General features: G+C 37.0%; 1 protein-coding gene across 4 annotated transcripts in view; it reads left to right on the forward strand.

Moving 5' to 3' along the window:
* KCTD5 (potassium channel tetramerization domain containing 5) overlaps positions 1 to 25,314 on the forward strand; it is a 36,601-nt gene extending 11,287 nt beyond the window's left edge. Inside the window, exons 3-9 of one of the 4 annotated variants that reach the window (XR_012625328.1) lie at positions 452 to 543; positions 1,641 to 1,736; positions 4,878 to 4,994; positions 11,266 to 11,391; positions 14,121 to 14,179; positions 14,718 to 18,762; positions 19,055 to 19,071. Coding sequence is in view for 2 of the 4 variants with exons in the window: in XM_074841494.1 (XP_074697595.1) it covers positions 452 to 543; positions 1,641 to 1,736; positions 4,878 to 4,994; positions 11,266 to 11,391; positions 19,055 to 19,084 (461 nt within the window). In the remaining 2 variants the exon portion in view is untranslated. Of the gene's footprint in view, positions 1 to 451; positions 544 to 1,640; positions 1,737 to 4,877; positions 4,995 to 11,265; positions 11,392 to 14,120; positions 14,180 to 14,717; positions 18,763 to 19,054 lie in introns of all 4 variants that reach the window. The other 3 variants (XR_012625329.1, XM_074841494.1, XM_074841496.1) reach the window with 3 other exon arrangements.
* Positions 25,315 to 26,434: the final 1,120 nt, after the last annotated feature.

Below are 26,434 nucleotides of genomic sequence, written 5' to 3' on the forward strand. Positions count from 1 at the left end.
CTATCTTTAAGCTTTTGTTTTAGGGTCTAAGATCTCAAACGTCAGGAGGAAAAATTTTCTGCACACTAGTAGCTGCAGAGCTTTTCAGTAGGACTATTTGAATTTCTCTCTTATATTCCAGCCTGAGGCAAGGCCTGAGCTATGGTCATCCATCAGTCTGCTATGGAATGACATTTGTGCTCTTTTTTTTTGGTTTCTTGCTTCTCATTCAGTATGTGACATGGCATCAGTTTTCTTTGGGTTTTTTTAGGACAGTTTTTCAGAATGACCTAAACTTTGAACTACATGTGCCTGAAGGAAGCCAGAATCGTTAGGTTGGTAAATGAACTTTTCCTAGGGCAAAATAAATCATTTTCTATAGCTGTAGAGAAGGTAATCTTAGGAACTGATTAGTGGTTTTGGCCTGGAATCTTTGGTTACACTCTCTTTCCAAAAAATGTTCTCATACTAGGTGTACTGGAAGAGGCTGAATTCTACAATATCACATCACTAATAAAACTGGTAAAGGACAAAATAAGAGAAAGAGACAGCAAAATCTCACAGGTGAGGCTGTTTTGATTATTTGTTCTAGGGCAAGTAGTGGGTGGGTTCTTTTTTTTTTTTTTTTTTTCCCCTTAATTGCTCATTTCCCCAGTAAGGTACTGAATGACTGCCTCCATCACTGGCTGAGCTGGAATCATTAGTATGCAAAGATTAATATTCTTAATTGCCAGTAACTGCCAGTCTGCTTACAAAGGGCACAGGCATATGGTTCAGTTTTTGTTCAAAAACTGAAAACATTCTAAAGAATTGTTTAAAAATGACTGGTAATAGTAAATTTGTCATAATATCATTTCTGGAAATAGTTATTTTAGAAAATAGCTTTTATAGAATATATTTTCTCATATACTCTGAGAATATGATGAGATTGCCTAACTGTGGTATAACTGCTGTTTATACATACAGATGCTGTTTAGCTCCTGTCATGCTTTTGCAGCAAAGTTAGTTTGTTTGTAGTGCTCTGTAGTTGAGAAGACTCCGCTTCTCATAGCACCTCATGATTTTTTTTTTTTTTGTGAAAGTGAATATGATAGAGAAACGGTTAAGTAAAGAAAGTATTCAGGTTTGTTCTTTAACTCTGCTACTCTGGCCTTCCCTGATAACAGTCTTCATGGTGATATTACAGACTCATATTACCAAATTTCTCTTGAAGCCAGGTTGTGGGATAGCGGAGTTGCTCTAAAGGGTTTTAGCTGAAATGATCCTAGTTATTCATTGCTCTGTATGGGAAACTTTGACAGGGAAATAAAGACATTTTTGAATATGGTCAGACATTCCTTAAAGTTAGGTAGGCCTCTGCAGAACCTCAACCTTGATTTTGAATGATGTGGTTTGCTGCCACATGGAATGATAGGTAAGTCTTAAGATTATGTTGTTATAACTGGTAAGTAGCACTTTCAGTCCCTAAAGCATTCATGAAGCATTGAGTCTTCTGCTATTTGATTTTGAACAGATGAGATTTCTTTAAAAAAAAAAAAAAAAAAAGCAGAGTATTCAAGGTGATGTTGCTTACCATTTCTAAAGAATATGGGGAACTTTAGACGAGTCACAAATGTAGTGAATTCCATGCTGTATTGAGCATCTTGTACTTCTTCTTGAAGGTGCCAGTCAAACATGTGTACAGGGTGCTGCAGTGCCAGGAAGAGGAACTCACTCAAATGGTTTCCACAATGTCCGATGGCTGGAAGTTTGAACAGGTAAAAAAACTGTACGGGATATAATTAAAAAGTCTTCTAAAAATTCAATTATGTGAAAGAGGAGTATAAAGTCAATTCTACACATCTTTTTAAGTTCAGTCATTTTCGGACATTGAATAAAGATACACAGTTACGTTAGAATTTGGTATTTGTATTCTTACTTGTCAGAGAACAAAAAAAACTGGCTTTCCAAGAGGTAAATTGTGCTGACTTGCTATAAAAACATCTACATCATGTTTGAAATGTAATTCTTTGGTGTCCACACATAAGCATTTGAAAGGTGAATAAACCAAAATTGACTAATACAAGTTTATACAATCAGTAGGTCAGATATAAAGAGGTCTGGGTAAAAGAGATGAGCTTGGGAGTTAAATGTTTGTCAGGCCCAAACAGTGGGTCTTCAGAGAAAGGACTGATACACATGAGAGGGTGAACGTAACCAGCGTGGATGTGAAGCTGGATAGGTGTGAAGTACATGAATCTTTTCATTCTTTGCACTGCATAAAAATAGCTTTGTGTGTACATTCAAGAATACATTGTAAAATTGCAAGATCTTTCTGTTATCTTTGCTAATTTCTGTAAATAAGAAACTAACTATGTGGCTTCTTCATCCTTCACGTTCCTGACCTACCAGAATACTTATACTGCATTGGAGCAATGAACCTGTTAACTCTGGAGTGAGACACAAGTGCTCAGCCACCAGCATCTTTTTCAGTGTCTGGTGCCAACTGTAGGAGAGATTGGAATAAACACAAGCCTCTTAGCCTGTGCAGTCTCACCCTAATAACACAACAAAGCAACATTTTTAAAAAGTATGACACACAAACATGAGAGAGAATGTTTTATTTATATTTGATGAAATGTGTAAGGTGCTGGTGTCATGGAGACAGCCATGATCAAATAAACTAAACCAGCACAGAGAAAGCTGCTTACAGTTCAGTTCTCCGGCTCAAGTATTACCAGGTCTGCTCGGCATGCCAGAAGCTGAGTGCAGTTTAAGTCCCTGAAAAAAAGCTCTCACTTGATGCACATGACTGTCTTTGATGAGTGCATTGACAAAGTTTCTTTGACATTCTTCTTTAAAGGTCATGAGAAAATGACTTTCATTACAAATAGAGATTCTTTACTTTTTAACAGATTAAATTATATTATGGCTTTTACCTGTCCTAAAGCCTTGTATTCTTTGAGAATATTGTATTTGGGAGTAATACTGCTTTGACAGTGCAAGTGTTGAAAGAACTATTATAATCTCTTTTAGAATTTAGAATCTTTTACGACTGAAAAATTCCGGTGGTTTCTTGAACGTTGTGTCCTTGTTTCATCCAGCTTTCACCCTACTTCCTCCCTCCCCCATGTTGCTCTCTTGGACACAGTTTGAAGTAGATAAACACAGCACCTGTATGGTCTCATACTACTCAGCTTCTCATTACCCTCAGACTAGGCCATTCTCTCCTTTGGTTGTATTGCAGACCTGCTTTTAGCAGACATCATTCACTTGAAACATGATTAGAATAGTCTGTATAATCTAACCAGTTTTATTTGAGATTTGAGAACACTGTAGCATTTCTGTAACTTTTTATCTTTTCTAAACCTGTGTTGCTCAGCAGCATGCTTCCTTCAGAAGCAGTCTTTGGGGTGCCACCTACCACACTTTGTACATATTATCATTGGTGGGATAGAAATCGGCTTTTTCAGAGGAGTAATATTCCTATGGGATGAGAGTCCTTGTGCTCTGTGCCCCATATAACATATTTAAGTGGTTGGTTGGATCAAAAATATTTCTTTCCCTGTAACATTCCAAAATTTTCTGGTAAAATACAATTGGATGTGGTGATTAAATAGGATTGGAAGGTGTAAAACTTCTGGTGCCCTTATGCGGATGTATTGATGCACTTTTCCAAATACAAGTGAAGGCACTGCTAGAATACTGCAGTCATGTATCAGTCTCAGTCCAAAAACAACTGCTAATAGTTGTGCTGCCCCACTTCTGTGATTTCAGTGAGTTTATTTTGTAGATGATTTTTAGCTTCAATTGTTACGTCTTCAGGCAATCTGAAAAAACAGTGTTTTTGCAATTCTGCATAAAGAGAAACTTTGAGCTATACAAAATTGCTGTATGAAAAGGCTTTAGGCAGCAGTGCTGTGTCAGTCATGTAAATTTTAATGATTAATGTAACCTGAGTCTGTCACCATAATGCCGTCTGAAATACGTTCGTTCACTGTATGAAGAGGACAGTATTTAGCTGCTGCCTTCAAAATTATTCACGTAACAATAGCAGGATAAAAATAAATTTACTGTTCATGAGCCTTCTCATTATTAGCAATCTCCAGTTTACTCAGAATAGGCAGTTGTTGTCTAGTTCCCCACACTTAAATTAAAGCTCTAATCTTTCTCAAGTGTGCTGACAGGCTATGCTTTAATTTAAATGGGCTAGGAATTGCCATGTATTATTAAGACAAAATATTTTTTGTAATAAGTTGAGAAATTTAGCTGAGGTTGTTCTGAACTTCTGAATCATTAGACATTTGGTAAGCTGAACAGAGTTCTTGGTACTGATGTTTATGGGAACAAGACAGACAATTTTTTCCACTCCGTTTTTTTTTCTTGGATCTTCTGTAAATTGCCCCTTCTCAAAACCAATTTAGAGCATTCAACTTTTTTTGCTCTAGTTGACTTCATATGTTTCCTTAGCTGTATTTCGTTTATCAATATCTAGAATAAGATGAAGCTCTTTCATACCCAGGCTTGATATATTGCTTTACATAACACCTTCCAGTCTTATATCCATGTTACCTTCTGCACTTTGCAAGTATGACAGGAAAATAATGCTCACTTTCATAATACACCAAATTTTATGTTTTTCAGAGTAGTTGGCTACACCACAGTGATATGGGAGGTTTCCTGGCTTACTATCAGTAACTCTTAACTTCCCTTGAAATTACAAAGGGCTTTGCAACTGCCTTCCTAAATTTTAAGTATGTTGAAATCAAACTTGTAGCTTGATAGCAACTTGTTCTAGTGGCAAGTAAATGTTACCTGAACGTTTGAGCTCATCTGTTATTTGTACAATTTGGATAACGGTATGTGCTTCAGCTTTACAAAGGTTTCTTTTTGTGTTTTGCTTTGATTGGTTATTTCAGCTTGTCAGTATAGGTTCCCAGTACAGCTGTGGCCGGGCCCAGCAGTCAGAGTATCTGCTGATAGTGTCACGGGAGGTGAAAGGGGAAGAGAGATGCTTCCAGAAATGCTGCAGTGAGGTGTGTCACACCATTCTTTTTGCCCTCACACTGATATGCTTGGCCTCCTTGCATTTCTGCTGCTTTCAAGTCATTCCACTTTATTCCTGGATGTACAGCACATAGTAATTTGTGTGTATTTGTGACTGGCTTTTATTTATATTCACGGTATTTCATTATACATTATGAATGTTCATATTGTAAAAATAATAATAAACAAACAACCCCCCAATTATTTAGTTAAAGGTTTTTCTTAAGAAGAGTTCTTACCTTCTCAATAGGTAATTTCCTTTCCTTAAATCTTCCTCCAAAGTTAACAGCCTTTGATCCATGCTTGTTAAATAAAAGTGGTACAATTTAAACATTAGGAGCTCTGAAAATAAAGCTTTGAGTTCACTGGATTTAGAAAGGGATATTTCTATGTTAATCATTGTTCCAGTTTGAGTGTATTTCATTGACCTGATAGCCTGTGAAGTTTTGAGTTTGAACCCTTTATTTCTGGTAACTCGGAACACTTAACTGTTTTTTAGGTAGATGAAGTATTTTCAAACTGGGACAGAAAATAACAGAATTTTTCAGAAATAAAATATGGGGGAGTGAGAGGAGAACAAAACCAACAGTTTTAAATCTTGTCTCAAATGGAAAGAACATCCTGGGGTTTTTTGACTTTTTTTCTTCTTTGTTGTTTTGGGTTTTGTGCTACTTGGGAAATTTTTTGAAACCCAAATGAAGAATCATAGCTTCACACATTGGCTTTTTAGGCTGTCTCATTCTTCCTGGTCTCCTCAGGTCACTGCTTTTTTAATTGCTGTGTTACTTCCCAGTGTTCAAGAGTTTGGGAAGGACTTTTTGCTACCAGTAACATTGGAGGCAGTTTCCAGCTCTTTACGTAGCTGTGCTCCATTTTGAAGTGTCTTATGTGAATTGATTTGGGAACCTGGTGTTCTGTAGTATTTTTCATCAATAGAGTACTGAGAGTACTTGTTCTTTTTCTTGCTATATAAATGGTTGTTCAGTCTGAAAGATCAGTATAACATCATGAAGATAACATGGCAGTAAAGCAACTTGATAGGAGTAAAACCTTGCATATGAGTTTACATGGACTCTTAGCCATGCAGTTCTAGATTCTATACCTGAACTTTTGCCTAGCTATGTTCCAGAATCTGCTTTCAATGTATCGAGCACTGTCTGTTTCTTGCAGTTGTATAGGTAACATTTGGAACGTGGAATTAATGCATTGGGTTTGCAGACTTTCTGGAACAAAGTGGGAGATGTGGCCTGTTGTTAAGAATGTGTAGGGTACAGGCATCATGATGTTATTCATGTGTTCTTCATGTCCTAGATAGCTCAAAGTAAAATTCAACATAATAAAATGGGAGATGGGGGAAGACAGTGAAGAAATTAGGGCAAGTATGAAAAAAAATAATCTGGAAGTGAATGAATTTTCCTTCCTCCTAGATTTGAAATCTGACAATTGCATGAGACACCTGAAATAAATATGCTTGCCATTGTAGGGTCAGTCATCAGTGTTGAGTTTAATGACTGATGTGTATGTATCTTTATAGCCTTTTGCAAATCCTTTGAGAAGGCAGTAGAATGAATGCATTGTAACCCTAAAAGGTGTAGAGGCCATTCTTACATTCATACAACTTGATTCTGTAAAAAAAAATTGAGGGGAGGACTTCTATCAACTGTTAGTATAATTAAAAAAAAAAAAAAAAAGCCTTCTAGTGTAGAAGGAGTTCACCACATCTGAAACAGAAGCAGTAATATTCAAAGTAGAAGAATATTTAAAATAGAATTTGAAAATAACTGTTACGAAATTTACTCAGTTTTGAGAACCATACCACCACTGAAAGAAAAATTGGTAGTCTTGAAGTAGAAGAGTTAGTTAATATGAGTAACTCCAAAGGGAAACAGGAAAAGATAGGGCTGTTGTTTGTGCAAGTTGGAGTGGTTGTCTGTGATGATAGTACTATTGCTAATTTGTCCTGTAAATGTGCTGTGTAGATTCTGAATCAATATTGTTAAACCAGCACAACAAATCTGTATAGGCAAGTTGTTGAAATGTGGCTGGTTTTGAGGACTGTCTCAATTCAGTTAGACATGAGATTTGTTCACTTAAGAAATAAGGTTGCTAAAAGTGATGCACCAACCATTTTGCCTATTCATAGGGATATTTTTAGGTGTACAGTCGTTGATTTAAGACAAGAAGAGATTTATATATTTTGCTGCCATTGAGTAACTTGATGCAGGAATCACTTGACCTATTATCTCAGCTATACATACCACTTTTATCATCTGTTTTTCTTAAATAGTCTTCTGAAAGTCACAGTTACTTTCTCACAGAGCTGCAGACTTAGGAAAAGTTCTTCAGAAAGTTACTTCATTATTGTCCCTGAAATCATTCTTAAATCTTTGCTTTTTGAAAACAAGCCTGACCATAGCTAGGCATCAAGTAGTTTCTATCTACCTTTACTCGTGGTTTTTTTTTTTTAAAACTTTGCCCTTACGGATTGTCATTTTTTATCTTACAAGTTCAGGCTTTATGAGACAGAAACTTCCCTGTTAGTATTTATTTGTCTTTACAGGAAAATCCTGACCTGTATTGATTGGCACGTCAAGCGATATAATGCAAATAACTATATTTGTTTATTATTAATAATAATAATGATTTTCATTCCTGCCTTTTTTAGTTACAGCTGACAGCCTGCTAGTGTCAGCACCCTTATTCCATGCAAACAGTGAATGGATCATGATCTAATGAATTTTCTGTGATAAGGTAGCATTGACATTTTCCTATGCTTGGTTATGACACTGGGGCTCACGGGGATGCTCAAGGAGGATCACACTGCTTTAGTAAGGAGTGTAATGAAACAAGTCATGGAAGGCAGGAACCAATGAGGAAAAATACATACATGCATATATACATACGTGTATATATATAAGCATACAAATCGATGAAATTCTGAGTTTCAGAATGTTCTTTTTTTCTTTCCTTAAGTTCTTGGTCATTAAAACTCTCTCTGCTGTTTAAGCCCCATGAGCCAAAAAGTGTATGTCCTTTCAGAAAGTCTGAGAAACAGCAGGCTGGATAGTCTGAAATCCTTTCCCTGTGCATTGTAACGTGTGTTTTGCAGACCTCAAATTACTGTGATTCATTGTGAGTCCTTTTTTTGCCGGGGGGGGGGGGGGGGACAGGACACAGACGGACGAGACACAACGCAACAGACAGATGGACGTGGGGTGAGGGAGTTTAACAAGTCCTTCCAGTTTATCAGCATCCTCTTTAAAGTGTTGCCACCCCCACTGGGAACAGTGGGGTGACTTGGAATACAAGGGCTAAAGGACTGCTTTATTTCTGATCGTATTTTTTGACACAACAGTTCAGTTCTAATCTGCAACCATTTTCCATTGTTTCTTTTTCTGCCATGACCCTTATTTGCTGCAGGTGCATCTCAGAAAGCTATGATGAAGTTTCTAGCATGCTATTGATATTATGCAAATAATATATTCTTAGTCACACCCATATGGAACTGCTTACAAGAGTATCATGTGTTGGAGTTCTGAAGAACTTTTGTTTAACGTTGCAAAAGTGACTTTATCTTGAAATGCATCAGCTGATTAATAATGGCAAAAAGTCATCCAGATGTTTTGCAGTCAGCTAAATCAATAGCCCTATCCAACTAGCTAATAAGTAGTCAGTCTGCCACATCTCCTAAAAAGACTTATGCACAAAAGGTCAATTTATTTGTATTATGACGCATTAGTGGGGGATGTAAGTAGCTATCAGCTGAGGACCTATCAACCTTGTTGAATCAGTGTTGATGATTTGGCTGATGTTTGGATCTTGTATCATATCTGCTTTCAGAGAGGTCATTTAATTCTTTTGAGTGTTAATGAGTAAAGAAGAATTTTTCATTCTGGTAGTTTTTATCATAGCTTATCTGATAGCAAGTTCTTGCCATTTTGCAAGAAGAAAAGTTGACTGTATGCTAAATCAAATCATACACTTGAATTTTATTCTTCAAATTTCTCTTCAGAGAAGGTGAATTATGCATGGCTTTATTTAAACATGTATCCAACTTTTTGAATGTTTTCTAGCCTTTAAGTGGGTTAAAAATACTGTTTAAAATAGTCCTATATTTTACATCAATAAATGAAGCAGTTACTGTATTTGTATTGTATGGTTTATAATTGCTATATAATATATAGGATAAACTTTATACCACTTCAGCATACTTAGAGCCAACTTAACTATTTTTGTCCTGAAAATCTGTGCATGATCATTTTTGCTGATAGGAAGAGAATCAACAAATCCTCTCTGTATATGAAGTCCAGGTTGATTTTCCAGCTTTTCAGTGGACTTTCTTAGTCCATTTTGTGCAACTAAACAACTACTTTATAGGTTTTGTGATTACACAAATATGTTATGATGCAGACTGCAGAGTGTCCATTGTGAAAGATTAGCTGACTTAACGTCTCAAGATAAACGGTGCTCTGTATTCCAGTGAGGATTAAATTGGTGCTTCTGAAACACCTGGAGATTTGTAACTTTGTTACATGGTTTAGGTGGAAGAAATGTCTTTATCACATTCGTTTTTGATCAGCCTGTGTTCGTTACTGACTAGGTATGTGTGTTGCAGAACTAGTGTGATGTTAGGAGTGGAGGAGGGAAGGAAAGGTTTCTGGTGATCACACGCAGACAGTGTAGTTAAAGTAGATAGTTTGAGAGTGCTGAATTTTGATTGCTAGTACTGTTCATTGGAGGCTGTCTTGTATGCTGTAATACCCTCAGGGTCCAAAAATGTTGACGTGGCCAAGGCCCAGCCTCAGGTTGGTTCATTGTGCAGACACATTGCCTGCTGCTCTTTGTAGACATTGGCTCGCTCTGTCTGTGGAGGTGCATGCTTGGCTGTCCTACCATGGTGCTGGAACATCTGAGCATCTCTCTCCTTAAAAGTACAATGAGGCTTTATTTTCTCCTGACAGTGCTATATGAAAGCTGCTTTTAACCTTGGTCTACCTTCCACTTTTGTTGAGGGAATGATCTTATCCCTCAAGTACAGTTTCTGGATCAGGATTTCGTCTTGGCTGCATCTCCCCTGCTTTAACAAGGCTTTTACTCTCTTTGGTGCTCTGCTAGACTAATGGTAGTACAGAGTTTGTCGTTAGACAGATAACTACAGTGTTTCAAGTGCTCTTGCCCTAAAAAATAAGTCAAGCCTTTTCTATGGGGCTGTTACCAGGGCACTTTAATGATATAATAGAGGTTGGGGAATAGGACAGCCTTATCACATGTGTGTGGTGGTTTGGTAGGTAGATTTAATATAGTTTTGATAATGACATTTAGATACAGTGTATCTGTGCAACGGATTGATAAGGTCTTTGATCTGTGTCAGTAGTAATTGCACCATACATAATCTTGTCGTACTTCTGAAATGAACCTTTAAAATAAATGAACCAGCTACATCAGAATTGATTCTGGTTTAGAAAGGCAGGCTATGTAAAGCTTCTAGTGTTAGGTAAGTGTACTGTGTGTAAGGTAAGAGAAGTTACATGAAATTTCTGCCATTTGATAAATATACTGCGTACAAGGTAGTACTGATGTTGAGTATATCCTTTCTCAGTAAATTGTCATTTATCGTTCAATATTGAGACTTGTAGAAGCTTGTAAATACATCACATTTCATTATATATGGCTTCCACTTGTAGCGCTTCCTTAATTAACTCCCTTGTAGCAATGTTAATCTTGGTGTCCCACCATGCTGTGTCTTGCTGTTTTCCAATCAAATGCAAATTTTGTCTTTGTCTGCTCAAAATATGTTTTAATCGAAGTACCGTTATTCTGTAAGTAAAGTGGTGGGTATCCCTTAAATTCTAAGGTGCTTCCTGCATGCAGCCATTTATATGTTAAATCACGCCACATTAAGATACCACATACAAACTTTTTAAAAATTAACTTTGGAGGATGGGAAGGTTCCCAGTAAATAACAGAAACAGAGAACAGGCTAATTCTCCACTCACCTGTCTCTGTAGCCTTTTCTTTCACAGTATAATGATAATTGTAAACCATTAATTCTGTAAATGTTTAAAAAGAAAAGCTATGTTTATCTTACCATCAGAGTGTCAGTGTTTTTGTCAACATCAAAATGTATTTGCATTGAAGTGGAGACTCATGCTTCAGGCACAACCAACAGTCTGAAGAGGAGTGTTTGTACTAATGATGAGAACTTACGGAATTTGTTTTATGTGAAAATGCAATTGACCTTTTTTTTTTTCCATCTTTCAGCTGGTCAGTATTGGTTCTTCCTATAACTATGGCAATGAAGATCAGGCTGAATTTCTGTGTGTTGTCTCAAAGGAATTGCATAACACTCCCTATGGCACAACCAGTGAACCCAGTGAAAAAGCAAAGGTAAGTTACTAGATACAGGACTACAGAAATTATGTCAAATTGGATGGGCTTCACTAAGTCATTCTATGTTCCGGACCATTATTTAATTGCCTTTTTCCCCCCTCACTCATGACTAATAATGGTTGCCTGTCCATTGTATGAGAGACTGTAAATGGCACAGTCAGCATGCATTTGTTACACCAAATGGGTTCTTTAAATGCAGTAGTCTGTAGTGTGCCTGATACCTGTCCTGGTTTTTTGAGTATTGGCAGATATTTGCTGTTTACAGTTGAGAATTGAGGTTTGTTTCTTACACACTTGAATGCTTCCTTATTCTGCCATTGGTTCAGTTGAAAACTGTTTTTCTTGCTTGAGTTCAACTGAAGAAATCTTACTGTCAAAAATGGAGGTTGTAGTATGCCATCTCTGAAAAACATAGGCATGTGCACTATGCTGTAAAATGAAGGTATTTCTTAGCTTAATATTTTCAGGTTTCTACCTAGTTCTCTTTACTTTCTGTAACCAACTTTACAAAAATATTGTAATGGGCACAGTATCTTAGCATTTTACTCAGTTGCCTTTCAGAGTTTGTACAAGGAAAAATGTAAAAACACAACTGGCTAGTAATAAGACAGACCAGTTATGTATGTAAGTGTATTTCTTCTCTTCCATGCATATCAAACAGTTTTTATCATCGTATTGTTGCTTTGTATGAGGAGATGACTACAGACAAACTGGATACTTCTATTAGCTTTTCTTTTGGTATATGTAGATGGGAAACAATTGGTAAAACATCAAAGGTTGCTTTTTCAATTATTTTTGAAATAATTTTGAAAGAATGCTGAGAATTGATGTGGGTCTTGGCACTGAGGCCTCAAATAGATAAAACTTCACTACTTTCTGTGCCTTCTAACTTGGTTATGCAGCTACACAGATGGAGACATTTCTGTAAATGGCACTATAAAAATACTCCAATCTTTCTGCTGGATTCTTAGTGAAATGATTAATTTATGCTCTTTTGTAACTGTTGAGACAAAACTTCCAAAGAGTTGTAGGGGATTAATGTAATCAAGGGTAAACAGTGAACGTGGGTAAGCCACAGCTCACTCTTTCCAAAACCATAGTCAAGGTCTGCTTTTGCCAGGATGCTTCAGGAAGACTTTAAAAGTTAGAGGTGTTTGTTAATAATTTAGGGCTGACACATGTACCTGAAATAAAACGTGGAATTCTAGAACCTGATAAACATCTTCATAAGAAATGGTAGTACATCTTCAGGGAACTTCAGAAGTTGCTGGAGTTATGTTGCATTCCTAATGTAAAAGAAAATACAGATCAAATAGAACTATTAAACTCTAAATACAAAAGCTAGTTCAAAGTGCAGTACAACTGTGTAAATTCAGTAGCTCTGAGAAGCTGAATTTTAGACCTCTCCATTGAAGTGCTTCTTGGTCACTGTTTCAGAGAAGAGAGCAGAGCATAATTTGACCAGGGTGATGAATAAGAATTACTGTTAATTTTGGCTGGAGATATGAACATTCACTCAATTTGTCCTGGAAGAGTTGAACTGTTGCTAGCAATTAATGGCAATACTCAAAGAATCATTTTTTTATATATTGTGTTTCTAATAGACTGATTATGTTTTTTAATAGGTATATGTTGTGCCGGGGGGGGGGGGGGGGGCAGAGAAACAAAAAATTTCTTTTTTGTTGAGAGGTTTCTGACAGCTGTGTTCAGGAATCTTGACTGGACCTTGGGACCTGTTGTCTCAATAGTTCTCTCTTAGCCAGCATTAATCATCTAATCTGCAATCTATTCATTAATGTCCAAGTTGTTCTCATGAAGTCACATGACTGAAATTCTGGTATCCAGTGATATATACAGAATAATGTGCTGATGTACTGGGACTTTTAGAAGCCATGAGAAAGTCTTCCTATTACTTTTACAGCAGGTTGGGTTAGAGAAAACAAAAAACTGCCAGTATGTAATTTTTATTGACAAGCATTTCAATTTTAATGAATAGTACTGGACTTTCAGAATAGAAAAAAGCATTTTCTGATAGCCCATCTAATCAACCTTCACCTTCATTCCTTCTTAGAGACTGTTTTTCTTGTGTTTTCTTTTTTTGGAACACAGTTTGCATAGTAAGTTAGTAGCTGACTTCTGCGTAACCTTCTGTTACACCTAAGCGAAGGAAATGAATGGCATTTGGAACATTGACATTAAATGGTTCCAGTGGCTTTTACTGGTAGCCATGGCGCTACTGAAAGATAACCTGTATTCCTGTGAGCATTCTTCTCTTTCATACCGCTTTATTGACTTGTCACTCTTGACACAAATGACCAAAGCTTGATCATAATGTCTGCATCCAAAGTTAGATTCTCAAGTGATACCCTTTCCCATCCGTGGCGAAGAGTACACGGAGTTTAAGGTACCAGCTTTACAGTTTTATTTAAATTTTCTCTATACTTACAGTCCCTATTGTTATGTTGCATGGCACTATTGGCTTCTATCTGCTGACTTTAGGACATTTGAAAAAGGGAATTTTCATGAAATCTCTAATGGTCCTCCTTGAAATTGTCTGCTGTCGTACTTTCTTACAAAAAGTGGGAGTCCCAGATAAAAGTAAATAAATGTAATTCCCAGATGCTTCAAGTGTAAGTGGACTGTACTTTGTTGCAGCTCTGACTCACTTGCAATCTCTTCTTTTCCCTTCCTTTCTCTATACTTGCTGCATGCTGCATGCCACTCAGAGTGAGGATGAAGAAACGGATTACGATATGAATGACTCAGATTAAGTGTAAATGTCATGGTGAGCACTAGCTGCCCTAGGATTTTACCCAGATGCTTTTCTGCCCCATTCAATTCCTACCCCCCACTGGTGCTGTCCTTTGGCTAGTCCTGGTGGTGTGTGTGTTTGTGATTATAGTTGTGGCATGGTTAGCAAAGATAGAATTCCTGTTCTGGATATTGCTTCTTTGACAGAATAATTAGTGTTGCTATTATTAGCTGTATTATGATTAGTTCCTTTAAAGCTTTCCTGAGAAGAAAAGTTCTGTGTGTAGAGTCTAGGATCAGATTTGATTTTCATTTTTATTTTCCATGCACGAGCTTTTCTATCAAATGTTTTTTTTACGTGTAGAGGCATCTGATACAAACTTACAGAATACATTCTCAGTAGATGTCTGATTAGGCAATAAATTAGCAAACTTAACTGAAGTGCAACATAGTCAAAAGATGGTCTTATCTGATAATTTCAAAACTAATAATTTTTGAATCAAGACCTGGCAAATATAAGTAAAATATAAGTAAATAGTGTGATCTTGGTGCTACAGTTGTATTTTTCACAGGAAACAACTCTTTCAGGGGAGGGATCAGGTCCTTTCCACTCTAGTTTGACATCTTACTGAAGATCAAGGTACTTTAAAAGTCACAAGTGAAAGAGCACAAAAGTTGCATCGGAAAGAACAACTTTTGCAACCTTTTCCTAATGTGTCTGCAAGCACTGCTCATGTTTATTCTGCTATCCAATTTCTAGAAGATAACTCACCATTAAATGTTCGGTGATACAGTATGTGGGTAGTCACTTGAGCCTGTATAAACTGAAGATACTTACCATTGCATGAGATTGAACTCCAGCTTCTCACCTGTACACCTGAACTTTTTAGCTGTAAATCAGCCTTATACTTATCTCTGAAGTGTTGCTTCTGCATGGCTGAAGAAGAACCCACATTATTTTCTTAACTGATGCTAACAGAAACTACTGCTGAGGTAGAATAAGGTCTTTTGCCAAGTCTTCAGGAATGGCCTCAAGGAATGGATCAAATCTGAAGCTTTATTGAAAAAAATAAACTGGCACTTTCCTGGAATTGAATGCAAGATTCTTAAGCTGCCTGAGACACGAACAGTCCTTAAAACACTGTTCTATCTGCCGCAGATTTATTTTGAGTGGGAGGAAAATAGTTACCATATTCTGCTTCCCTAAGAAGCAATCACACTTAGGATCCTAGTATATGAGAGTTCATTCAACATTGCTTAGAGTTTATAAGTCAACTTTGGATCTGGTGCACATGGAGAAAAAAACAGAACAGAAACAAGAAAAGAAAGAAAATTCTGAGCACAGCAGATTTGCACCAGGGTCAGGACAGTCCCCAGTATCAGTACAGACTGGGTGATGAATGGATTGAGAGCAGCTGCAGAGAAGGTCTGGGGGGTACTGATTGGTGAAAAATGAGCCAGCAATGTACACTTGCAGCCCAGAAAGCCAGTTATCTGGGGCCAGCATGGCCAGCAGATTGCGGGAAGTGATTCTCCCCCTCTATTCCACTCTCGTGAGACCCCACCTGGAGCTCTGCATCCAGCTCTGGGGTTCCCAGTACAAGAAAGACCTGTTAGAGCAGGTTCAGAGGAGGATCACAGAAACAAACAAGGGGAGAGAGGGCTGGAACACCTCTGCTATGAAGAAAGGCAGAGAGTTGGAGTTATTCGGCCTGGAGAAGAGAAGACTCCAGGGAGATGTTATTGAGGCCTGCCAACACTTAAGAGGGGCTTGTAAGAAAGATGGAGAAAGATTTTTTTTTTTTTTTTTTTTTTTTTTTTTTACCAGGGCCCATAGTGACAGGACAAGGGGCAATGATTTTAAACTGAGAAAGGGTAGATTTGGATTGGATACAATGATGAAATTCTTTTCTGTGAGGATGGTGTGACACTGGAACAGGTTACCCAGAGAAGCTGTGGATGCCTCATCCCTGGAAGGGTTCAAGGTCGGGTTGGGTGGGGCTTCGAGCCTCGTTTCAAGCATTTTGTCTAGTGAAAGGTGCCCCTGTCCACAGCAGAGGGCTTGGACTAGATGATCTTTAAAGGTCCCTTCCAACCCAAACTGTTCAGTGATCCTGTGATCTGAAGCATGTGGACAGAGGAGCATTATCAGTGGAGTCACCTGTTTAGCTAGTAGAGCATGTTCTCAAGTGAAAACTTCTTCCCTGCCTGATTCTGCTCCAGACATTCTCCTCAATCATAGCTATTAGCAGTTTGGGAGAAGACCTGCTGTAATTGTTTTCAAATTTTATTGACCTCTGTTACTGTTGAGACATCTTCTCTTGGCATGTTTGCCCAGTAAGTCACTAAAATCTTTAGGAATAATGTTATTAAAGGGTTTTGCAGGGGCAAAAAAAGGAGGAATTTCAAATTGCAAAACAGTCAGTCATTCTTTCAGTACATAGTAAGTACAATTTTGATAGAATTCCTGATAATTGGAATTCAGTTTCTTCTTCAGACAAAGTCATTGCCCATGACTACAAAACATCCTCTTTCACACAGTTTCTGAACAGAGGTGAATGGAACACCTCTCATGAGAGCTTTCTGATCAGAAATCATTTCCCCTTTAATAAAGAAGAAGTACCAAGCGAAGTGTGTTAAAATATTGCCTGATATGAGCGAATTTTCTGCTTTACATTGGGTTTACTGGCTCAGTAAAGTGTGCAAAGTTCAGCATCCAGATCTGGCTCAGCTTTATCTTATTGTATGTGTTCCTGAAGTTACAGAAAGTAGTTCTATTAATCTTAGAAATACTTTTTATCTTCTAGGAAAGCATAAATTCAAATGTTTTATTTTAAATTGGAAAGCTTCACAAAACTAATAGATCCAATATTATTTTCTAACTGCACAGGTGCTTGTTTCAACCATGTTTTCATCTCTGTTGGAGATTGTTTCACTTACTGGCTACATTTGCTGTTATTTGTTATGTGGACATCTCCTCCAGCACTTTTATTCTCAGCTGTGATCAACAGCAAATACTCGAGGAAAGAGTTTAAGTATGAAGCATTTATAAAATTAACTCCAGATATATTTCCCCACCTTCCAGTAAGCCTCATCTTAGGAATTTTGGCTTCAAGCCTGCATGCAGATCACTGTGAAAGCTACAATGACACTATGATACCATGAGTAGGTATCAATGACACTATCTTCTGTAAGTTTGTCTAATCCCTTTTGAATATATTATACTACCAGTTGCTGAGCAGTTTTCAGGGCCTGGCTTTTCCTCGCAGAATTCACTTGTATCTTTTCTACAGTTTCATATGAAATGCTTTTTGCTTAGTACACACAGTAAATTATCGTCATGAAATAAGCAAAGGTCGGCATTGAAGACAGCTATGCCATTGTCCAGGGATTGTGCCTTTGCTTTCTTTTAGCTTTTGAAATCAAGAGCCCTTCCCAGTGCTACGAAAACTGTCAAGAGGCAAAAGAAAATGAAGTATCATTAGAGATACTTTTACGTATAGGTTAACATTGTTAAGTACGTGTGCTCAGTACCTTTGAAGCTTTGCTTAGTGTTTTATTTGGCTACTGTCATGATTGGTTCATTTGCTTAAAGGCTTCCCTGCAGTACTATGCAGCCTGAGAGTTTACCTCATTATTGCTGATTGCCATTGGGTTTAGAGTAGCAGCGTGAGAAATGTTGTTGCTTGGATAGTCAGTCCTAAGACTTGGATCCTTTCCTTACTGGAGGAGCCAAAGAGAGTTGAAACAGAAAAGGAGAAAAACAGTCAAATTGGAAGTAGAATAGGTGGTCTTCATGTTGTAAGATGCTATAGACAAGAATTCCATTAGACTTTAGTCCCTATGTTTAATATATGCCTTTTAAAGTGAATATTAAACAAACCAACTGCTTTTAGAAAGAAAAATCCTTTTACTCACTGTAATGGGAATCTCAGTTCCTTGGTAACAGTGGAAGAATCAAATTCCGTAGACAGAATTTTTGAGAAACACATTCCTCCTCATGATGTCGGAGCCTGCATTGCCTCTCAGCTGCCTGGCTTGGGTGTTTCACAGGGTAAGGATGGACAAGGTAATGTGTGAAAAGTTCAGTGTGCTGTGTCCCGTGTCCACAGAAACAGTTGTCACGTGGACAAGGATGCCTAAAAAACTTGTGAGATCTGGCATAAGCAAATAATATTAGTGTAAAAATATTTTAAAACTGCTGTCAGAGTAGTACTTACTTTCATGTAGCTGGTCAGTCCAGCTGATAAGCTTCATATGTCTGAACAGCATAGTAAAAGTCTGTGAAGAAAGGTAGTTGGTTGACTTTAGTTCATGCAAAAGACCAAGCCTGGGCGTCTGTTTCAGATTTTAAATCAGTCTGTTGATTTAAATCTTACCAGCTCGTACTCTTGGCCTTTGAAAGCTTCCTGCATCATCTCACCCAGCGTGCCATTTGTGCGAGTTGCTGGTTCATGTTTTCAGTACTAATTTATGGGACACAATTTGCAGCTGAAACTTCAGAGATTTAAGGACATTTTACTGGAGCGGGAAAAATGAAGATTAAATTCAGTTTCTAATAAAGTACCCGAGTTCATTTACCACACAGGACCTAAGTGTCTTCAGAACTAGGATGAGGTGAGATGGCTTACTTTTTACATCTACCACCCTTAAGCTTTGGTTATGTTAATCATACACAATTCCTAGCAGTGATTTACGTCTGTTTTCATTATGTTTGATAGTAGGCATAGTATGTATCAATCTGCCTTTTTTCAGCCTTAAAGCACAGACTTCAGGAATGTCCTTGAACTGGCTCCCTGACGCTTTATCAGTTATTTGAAATAGTCATTATGCTGCTCTTTGACCTCCATGCTTTAGGAATGACATTGAACAAATTTTCATTTATAGAATTTTTATTGGTCTGTTTCAGATTTTGCAAGAACGAGGTTCCAGGATGTGAAGACAGTATTGAACGGTGACAATTTTTTCTCTTTTATTCCAAGATGCAGTGAATTGTCACACTGAAGAGACTCAGCTGCAAAAGAAAAAATCTGATTTAGACAATTTTCTGTTGATCTGGGTTCAACCATTTTTGCCTATAAGCTGGTGTCAACTGGCTGAAAGCATTGCAAGATTACATAATGGGAATAGATGGTGTGGGAGTGTGTGTTAAGTTTTGGTTGTAGTGCATGGTTGTACTCTCTTGTGGGCTGACTGACACTGGTCATTTGAAAAGAAATGACCATGCACTCGTATTTTCCTCTGAGACATGTAGCACTTAATGTCTGGTGCTGGATGACCCAGTGTTGATCAGTTCAGAGACATTTTCCTACTAATCATTATAAATGTTTAAAGGACAATGTAATTGGTGCTACACACACACACACATATTACAGCCCACAAATGCAAATATTTGGGCCTACGTTGTTTCAGACTCAGTGGCAGCCCCAGTTGACTGTGTTACACTGCACATTCCTTTATGGCTCTGTGACATATTCTATTATGTAATAACAGCCTAGGAGATCAACTGAAACTAGCACATAAAAAGTTACACAACAGACAAAAGGTTATTCTAAAGGAAGGGTGTATATATTGACTGGATTTATAGCATATTTTAATACCCAAAGGGAAGACTAAACTCAGAGAAAATGGCCTTCATCTGAGTTATTCTTGATGTTCCTTCTGCTAAAACAGTCTCCTCCTGCAAAAGTTACGCTCCAGTCTTAGCCAGTTTGGAACGGGAATCAAAATTCACTTAAAATGAACAGCTGAACATTCTGTTTCTTTTGAGATGTTTGTACTCATACGTGTGTTTGTGCTTTTATAAAATGCCTATAAGCATTGAACTCTGTGGATTATGGTAGAGATTTTCCAAGATCTGGAGTTTGTACAGAAATATGGCTGGCTAGTCCTAGATCCTTATCTCTATGACTGGGATAAAAATCAACCTTGAGTGTGAACACAAGCTCATCCAATTGAAAAACTTATTACTTCAGACATTCAGGATATCTGTAATCAAGCTTTCTCTTTCTATACTGTTTCAACTATGCAGTTAAAGAACACTGAAAACATCTGGTGCAGCTTTATTAGTTTGTCCTTGATGAAGGCTAATACACAAGACTGGAGCTTTTTAATACACTATGTTTTGAGCAAAATCTTTAGCACATCTTTAAAACAGTTAATGAAATTGACAGTATAAAACTCAGCTTCATTGATTTACGAGAACAGTGGAAAGGAGTTTCAAAAAGCTACAAGATTGTTTTGAATTCTAAAGACATTACAGTTTTCATTCTCAGTAACTTCAGAATTTATGCATATGCTCTAGGCAATCCTTTACGCAAAAGCCTGATTTTCAAACACCCAGGGTCTACTCTTTTTTTTTTTTAAGGATTTACTATACATTGATAAAAGTTGGGCAGAATCAATTTGTAAAAACCATTTCTACTAAGCAGGTTAAGCAATGGGCTAAATGTTTTGTCCATGCATCTAATGCTTGAAAGGGTTTGTAATGCATTTTGCAACTTGGATGTGGTCTGCACAGGAAGCTGCTGGCCCCTCCACAACAACACATAAAATGTTTGTCTTTTTTTAAGATGTTAAAACTGAATTGAATTTACTAAAAATGTAATTGTGTAGGAGGAAATGTTTATACTTTTATACTTTTTTAGGCACCCGTATTTTATCAGCTTAAATTTAGCACCCAAATTTCCCCTAAATAGTAACAGAATATCTTGTGTATCTGAAAATAAGCATAACAGTTGTCTGTGTTAACTGCATATTAAAACATTTCCTCTGCTGCAGTAGCCACTGTGTTTTTTAACAGTATGACTCCACCGAGTTCTCTGAGTTCCCTAGCTCATGGAATTGCAGCCAACCATGTTTCTTGTTGTTTTCTTGATGTGCTCTACAGAGTAATTTGGGATTGGCCTAAGTGGATTTTAATGCCTAAAATATCTGTTTTACAGTGATCCTTCTGAATCAGCATTTCTGTTGTCTCTCTTATTTAACCCCAAAAAGACAGAATGTTTTATTTCATAAAGTGAGATTTTCAACAATAACAGCAGCAAAGCATGAGTAACAAACTGAGCAAACTGAACAAATTTAGAATATGTAAAACAGGGGGTTTTTCCAAGTATGTTTTTTCCACTGGAGTATTTTCAGTTCAAAAACATGCTTTTATGGTGAGATTACCTGCAATTTAGTTTACATTGTATCCCTGTTGTAGCAAATTTTGGGGAAATGAGTGGTTAATCATTTTGCACTTTGTTTCCAATACCTCACAAAGATTTTAAGAAAGAAAAAAAAAAAAGAGAACTTTTAATAGGCAGGTACCTTGTAAATTATTTTAACTATGCTGTTGTTTGAGACCACCTGAACTAACTACTTTCCTGTTCTTGCTAATACTATTATTGCTTTAATTTTTGTGAACATGTGAGGCTTTCAGATAGATGGAAGTGCTACTGTATGCCTTTTTCAAGGCATTAAGAACTGATTCCTAAGTAAGTTTGGTTTCTTTTTATTTGACTCTTGTAACTTCAAATAAAGTTAGCTACAGTAACAAGGTAATTGCATTAGAGTCCAGTCTACACCACCAGGTTTTGCAAACATGGCTCTGTCTGTTAAGATCTTGCAGGATGAGGTAATGTACCTATACAGTCCAAACTGGAGTCCTTTGTCTGGTTCTTTTCTGTCATTTGGAGAGTATTTACCTCAGAACTGCCGGTGACTGTAAAGCTGATGGGCTCACCAGGGGGCTGTAGCTGGAAAGCTATACTGCAAAAGGCTGTGAGGAAACTCTGGATTTACACAGCTCCTCTATTCTGAAACCAAAACAGTATTCCAGGTTGGAATTTTAAGATCCTGAGCATGAATTGATCATGGCAGAAGGAAATAAAGCAGCAAGGGAGAGATACCAAATGTAACAATTAATCAAGTTGACCTCTCATGAAAATGTCAATTCTATGGAAGATTTAGGTAGAAAGACCCTTTTGCTATACCAATATTCAGTGAAGCTGTTTGGCATGTTATCCATGGAACAGGAGGTTACTTCAGCAAATGATCAGTGGATTTTCAGTGAAATTCTTGAAAGGCTTTTACATGACAAACTTCTTGCAAAACTTGTTTAAAAACTGAAAAGTTCAAATTTACCATAGGAATTTATTGTTTTGAGTTAAGAAACATCATACTGTTGGCCTTAAGTTTTGTCAGAGGCTAATTTTCTGTACTGGAGATGACATTTTTGTGTTAAATGCTTTTGATTTCTTCAAGCAGCAATTAAATCAGTTTATCTGCAATGACCAAGCCATTCTGAGGCCTCTAAGATGTGAATGTCACCTGGTCCGTAATAACTGTCCAAAAGTATAGTCTGACTCAGCAGCTCCCACAGTAAATGTGAAATAGATTTTTTTTTTTTTTAAACAAACGACAAAAGGTTACATCTAATTTTCTCCCACTTACTCTGTGGTTTCCATGGATTGTGGCTAATTGCAGTTGTTTATCCCACAGTAATTTAATTGTGTGTCAAAGGCCTGATTGTATTTAGAAGCTTATATTGATTCTCTACTAAACTTTCAGCTATCAGAATCATATACTCAGAAAATTTGGAGAATGTACTGTGGTTTTTTTTCAAACTCAGCTAGGTTTCTTGTAATGATAAAAGTTCCTTTCATTTTTCATTGTAGCATTAGTAAAAGATGTTTCTTAAGAAATTGAGCTCAATGTATCCATCCAGCTTTTTCATCTTCAGATTGTCTTTGGACAGTAGCTGTGTAGCTCCATTTCTAGCAATGCAAATGCACATTTATGACTGGTTAGAAACAGGACCGTTTCCTGAAGATACCAAAATTGAATCAATCTCCTCTTTCTCTGAGAGGGGCTTTTTATCAGGAGAAAAATGAAAACTTCTAGCAGATTAAACAAAAGAAAACTTGATTGCAGGCATGCTTAGGGAATGGGTCTGTTGAGTGTAGGATGATGGTGTTTTCAGAAGACTGCTTCTCAGAACAGAACACTGTTCTTTGAATGTTGAGGTTGTTGGGAGTTATCAGTCTCTTTTTGAGCAGTAGAGAGCTACCACCAGCAAATTAACACACATTAATTAAAAATTACCATTTTTATTAGTATTACAAAACTGCAATAGTATCTGATTGAATTAAATGACCTAGAAACTGGATTATCATGTGTATTGTCCAGTCATTCAGGTATACTGGAATATATTCCTTGAGAAGTACCAAGAAAAGTGAAGTACTAGACTTTTCATGGAAACCAAGGTCAAGTGAAAGAGTCTGGAGATGAAGCCTGGGATTTTGTTCACTTGAGATGTGATAAAATCAGCAAGTGTCATTCTCCTATTTTATTCTCTCTCTCACCACATCAAAAGCATCTCTCAAGTTTTTCAAATTAACTTCTTCAATCAGCCCTGAAAGGTGGGGCCCTTGAAGAGAGATGAGATTTTGTTATGCCTTTAACAGTACCTGTTAGCTCAGGACAGTAGGATTAAAACTTCCAGTGGTCATTGGAGAAGTGTCTTTTCTAACACAACAATTTTGAAATACATATGGTCTGAGGATGCTGCCTGTCACTTCATTGTAGTTTAGACAGCAGTTATCTCCAGTTTTAAGGACAATCTCAGGATCTTACCTGGGTTTGTGTGTAAAACTATTGATTCTTAAAATAGTATAAATATTCAGTTTAAAAAAAATTGTGGAAGGCTGTCTGAACTCAGTGTCATGTAACTTTCCTTTGGCTCACAACAATCAGGAGCTGTCTTTAAAGGCTTCTTACTGAACTGAGGCTTTAAAGGGCTAAATAGATTTTATTGTTCAGTTTGCCTAAATGAGTGTCAGACAGAAGGAACTCTTTCCATTTTCAGTGCAGAAATGCTAAGGGCTAAGATCCTTTCCAGGGCTAATTTGAAGTTCTGGAGACATATAACGTTTAAAAAGCAGCTAGTCCGTTTTTCTTTTAACTCAAGGACTCTAAAATAATTTTTACAAATTGCTGAACTAATTGCAGATACAAGTGTTCATCTATGGCTTGAAATTTCAGTATCCAGTTTGGTAAGGAATAGTCTAGATAGTACGCTTGCCCACCACTGTATTATTGCCTGTGCTGAAATCTACCAGCTTTTATGAATGGGGCTGGCAGTCGGGAGACCTGGAGGAAGATTCTGCTCCAGGAAATTGTCACTGAATATTTTGTTGCAACTTATCTGTCCTTTAGCAAGATCTACCAAGGCATTAACTTCTCAAAAGTTCAGTGAATAGGTAACTGCTGCAAACAGCTTTCAGGGCCCATCAAAGTGTTCTCTTTAGGATGTTTTAGAATGAGAGAAACTTTTCAGAAAGTTATTTTGCTGCTTTGGGGGTAGGTGGAAGGGGAGGAGGCTCTGTGACATTGCTCTCCTTGTTTTAGAAAGCTGAGCCTAAATTTTGACCTGATGTAACACCTGTTGAGATTTCCAGGCCTGTTGATCTGAAATGTAAGAGTTAATGTGTTTATGTACATGATTCTTGCTCCTTTTGAAGATTTTCCAAAAGCTTATGCACAACTTTACTCAAACTTAATTTGGCTCGTGTACTTGCTAGGATGAAGCAAGTGCCAACCTGTCAACCTGGAACTGAAACAAGATCACCAAACTGAAGGCGTATCAGATAGCAACTATTTCCACCTGCTTCTGTCCTGACCCTCATCTGAGCCTAGCTATGAAAAACCCATTTCCTATGGACTGTCTAGTCCCACCTACCCAATTCAACAGATGTTCTTTTTTTTCCCTTTTTCCCCAAATCACTGGTCTCAAAATTAGTTGTGCATCAGCTGTTTGTGTTAATATCGAAGTGGCCATGTTATTTCCTGGATAGTGGATTAGCAATAACACACTTTATTTTGTGCCAATTCATTATCTCTTTAAGTGTTCTTACTGCAGCAAAGTTTGAGTTTTGATCTGGTTTTAATGCTTTTGCATTAGCCAAAACTCTTAGCACAGACATAGACAAGAAAGTGAATCCATGGAATTTCCCTGGGTAAAAACCTGCTAGGGCTTCCCAAATCATTTGAAGATGGTTACAGTTAACCATCATTTTTAAAACAAACATACAATTAAAATGTGTGTGGGTATTTTTTTAACCTCCTTTTCATAACACTAGCGTTATTGTAAACTGCATGAAATAAACCTGTTTTTTCCCTTTTAAAGTCTGATGTCTTAAATCTTTCTTTACTAAATCCATTAATGTTGACATTAACAGTGTAATATCACTGATACTCCTAGTTCAGCACTTCAGATACAAAATGTAGTTGCATTTTTGTGCAGTGATTCAAAGCAGTAATACTTTTTTCTTTGTAAAGGAGATGTGTCCTTTTCAGCTGCCCCAAAGACTTTGTCACAAAAAAGCCGTGTTTATTCTCATATATATATATATATATCTGCTGGGAAATTAAGGTATTTTCCTTTGCATTTACTATGACTGTTGCTGATCATTATAGTAGGAAATAGTCCCCTCTGCTGTGGATATATAATCACACAAAAAAGCATGTACCAAGTTTTAATTAATCATTTTGCATACATTCTCTTTCATGCAACTCACAGATCATCCCTGCTTAACATCACAGATTTATTTTAGAATCCAGTACTTTGCTTTTTAATATAAATGCTTCTTTTGTCTGAAAAATTAAGCTAACTGAAATCAATGTACTGTAGTAGGGCCAACATACAGTATTAAGAAATGTAAATAAGAAGCCACTTAGTACATGTTTGCTGCAGAAGTTTTAAAGATAAAAGTGGCTGAAGGAAGTAAATGATTAAGTACAAAGTACAGGTTGCTGAAATTATTCAGGCAGTTTGACAGCTGTGCCTTCTATAAGTACAGAAAAGTTCATAGTATTGGTGTTGAGAAGACCACTGGACTGCTCTTACTTTCCAAACTGCTAGTAAGAATTAAGTATGAGAAGCCAAGACCTTAGTCTGTACAGTTACATATGAGGTGAATTTCATCTTAACAGTTTAGTCAGTTTAAAATGCAAAGCATATTCTAATCTTTTCTTATATGTCCAGCACATATCCAGCAACTTCAGTAAAATGGTGTCATTTTACTAAAGTGATCTCCTGCATTTTAACTGCATTTGAATTTTACTAAAATAACTCCTCTAAGTACAAAGATTGCTCTACTAGAAATTAACTAATCAACTTGTGCATCTATATTTTTATCAGACTGTCTTACTAAAAGTATTTGCAGTCAACCAGCACTATTTTCAATCCAGATTCCTACTATGTATATCTGTAGCCTCAGTTGTCTTCACCAGTTAGTGAAAATGA

Source organism: Strix aluco, chromosome 15 (assembly GCF_031877795.1).
Source record: "Strix aluco isolate bStrAlu1 chromosome 15, bStrAlu1.hap1, whole genome shotgun sequence".
Taxonomy (NCBI): Eukaryota; Metazoa; Chordata; class Aves; order Strigiformes; family Strigidae; genus Strix; species Strix aluco.